Source organism: Olea europaea, unplaced genomic scaffold (assembly GCF_002742605.1).
Source record: "Olea europaea var. sylvestris unplaced genomic scaffold, O_europaea_v1 scaffold25004, whole genome shotgun sequence".
NCBI classification, from domain to species: Eukaryota; Viridiplantae; Streptophyta; class Magnoliopsida; order Lamiales; family Oleaceae; genus Olea; species Olea europaea.
Window position 1 is genome coordinate 1 of NW_019243243.1, and position 1607 is coordinate 1607.

The 1607-nt window shown below is 34.4% G+C and overlaps 1 protein-coding gene across 1 annotated transcript; it reads right to left on the bottom strand.

Annotated features, from left to right (window-relative positions):
* Positions 1 to 33: 33 nt before the first annotated feature.
* Positions 34 to 1593, bottom strand: LOC111382446 (mitogen-activated protein kinase kinase kinase 5-like). Its single transcript, XM_023006424.1, has 4 exons — positions 1195 to 1593; positions 902 to 1065; positions 572 to 647; positions 34 to 151 (listed from the first exon to the last, which is right to left on the bottom strand). Exons 2-4 carry the CDS (start codon positions 982 to 984, stop codon positions 83 to 85), a joined length of 228 nt encoding a protein of 75 aa, XP_022862192.1. The 5' UTR covers positions 985 to 1065; positions 1195 to 1593; the 3' UTR covers positions 34 to 82.
* Between the last annotated feature and the right edge of the window lie 14 nt (positions 1594 to 1607).

A 1607-nucleotide genomic window follows, 5' to 3' on the forward strand; every position in this document is an offset into this window, starting at 1 on the left:
TACCTGCACAAATTAAAAGAATAATTACTTAAACAAATATAAGGAATTTAAGGCCAGTTAGTAGGTAAGCAGAGAACTCCGACTAAGATACCTCTGGAGCCATCCAATGTGGAGTGCCCTTTAATGAAAGATCAATAGCATTTCCCTTGAGCTAGAAAAGAAATATTGGAAAACAGAATTAGTATATTCAATATGAAGACGGCCGGAATAACTCCAAAGGAGATAAATTAAGGTGATCAATCATCCAAGTCTCAGAGAAAAAGCCAGGACCTTTAGCATGAAATTCCATTTATAAGAACTTCATCTCATTGTAAGTGCAACTTACTTAAAGATATTAATATTACACAATACATATATCATGCATGCCTTGAATTCTGAAATGGACTTTGTGTTACTGACTTCAAAAATTTATGCTTCAATAAAATCAAAACAGAAAGGTCGGAATGCACTGAAACTAGGGCTAGAAGTTGAAGAAGTGCTAACTAGGTTTACATTGCAGGGGAAAAAAAATAAAAAATAAAATACAAGAATATACACATAATATATTGGTATAGTAAGTTTCAAAACTTACATGTTTTGCCAGTCCAAAGTCAGCAAGCTTGACAACACCAGAAGCATTAACAAGTAAATTCGCTCCTTTGATGTCCCTGTTAAATAAAAAATTCACCAAAACTTCATATGCAAATGGAACTTTATAATTGTTCAATTAGACCAATACATCAATCAGCTATTTCAAACTCTGCTCTTTACTCTACAAAATGACGAAGTCTATCGAGCACCAAAAGTACCAGTTATTTGTATTTTTCTATCAATAACTGGAAAACGCCTTTACATGTAATATACAGTAAGTCCAATATGCAAATGGAAGTATAGGTAATCCCTCCTCGGGCAAGACTTTTACCGGTGTATTGTCTGTTTGCTGTGCAAGTAAGCCAACCCTGACAGAATGTGACGAGTGAAATTGCGAACTATGCTTTCTGTCATAGCTCCACAATGTTCGCTAATATACTTGTTAATGGACCCTGGGTGAACATACTCCAAATATATGCAAAAACGATCCTCAATCTACACAAATTAGTATTTTGCCCATCAATATTTGTAAAAGTCGACAACCAGGCCAACATGATTATCTCAAGAATACTAGTAATAGAAAGAAAAAAGGCCAGTGGAAGCTAAATATCAAAGAAAACATACTTTTTCACACCCATAATATTGTACAATATTTGGATGTTTCAACTCCCCAAGAAATCGTATCTCCTGAAAAAGGCACACAAAATCAGATGTTTGCTTGACCCAGCATAATTTACAAGTTTACATATGTCCTGCAATCTACAATATTGAGATGTGAAGACTGCTAAGTTAAACAATACTTCAGTGACAACTAGTGAATTCGGTTATTCTCATTTAAAACATTCAGAAATTTAAAATTCTGCAATACAAAGAGTTCTGTAAAGCGCTACTCATCAGCAATTAGCAGACTGACAAACTGCTTGAGTATTCCATAGATGGTAGTCCTTAGGATCTCATATTGCTATCTGGAAAGTTCAGTTTTCCTTCTCAAACTCCGACTTTTTTGAACAGTCTTCACTTAACTAAGAGAAAGTGAA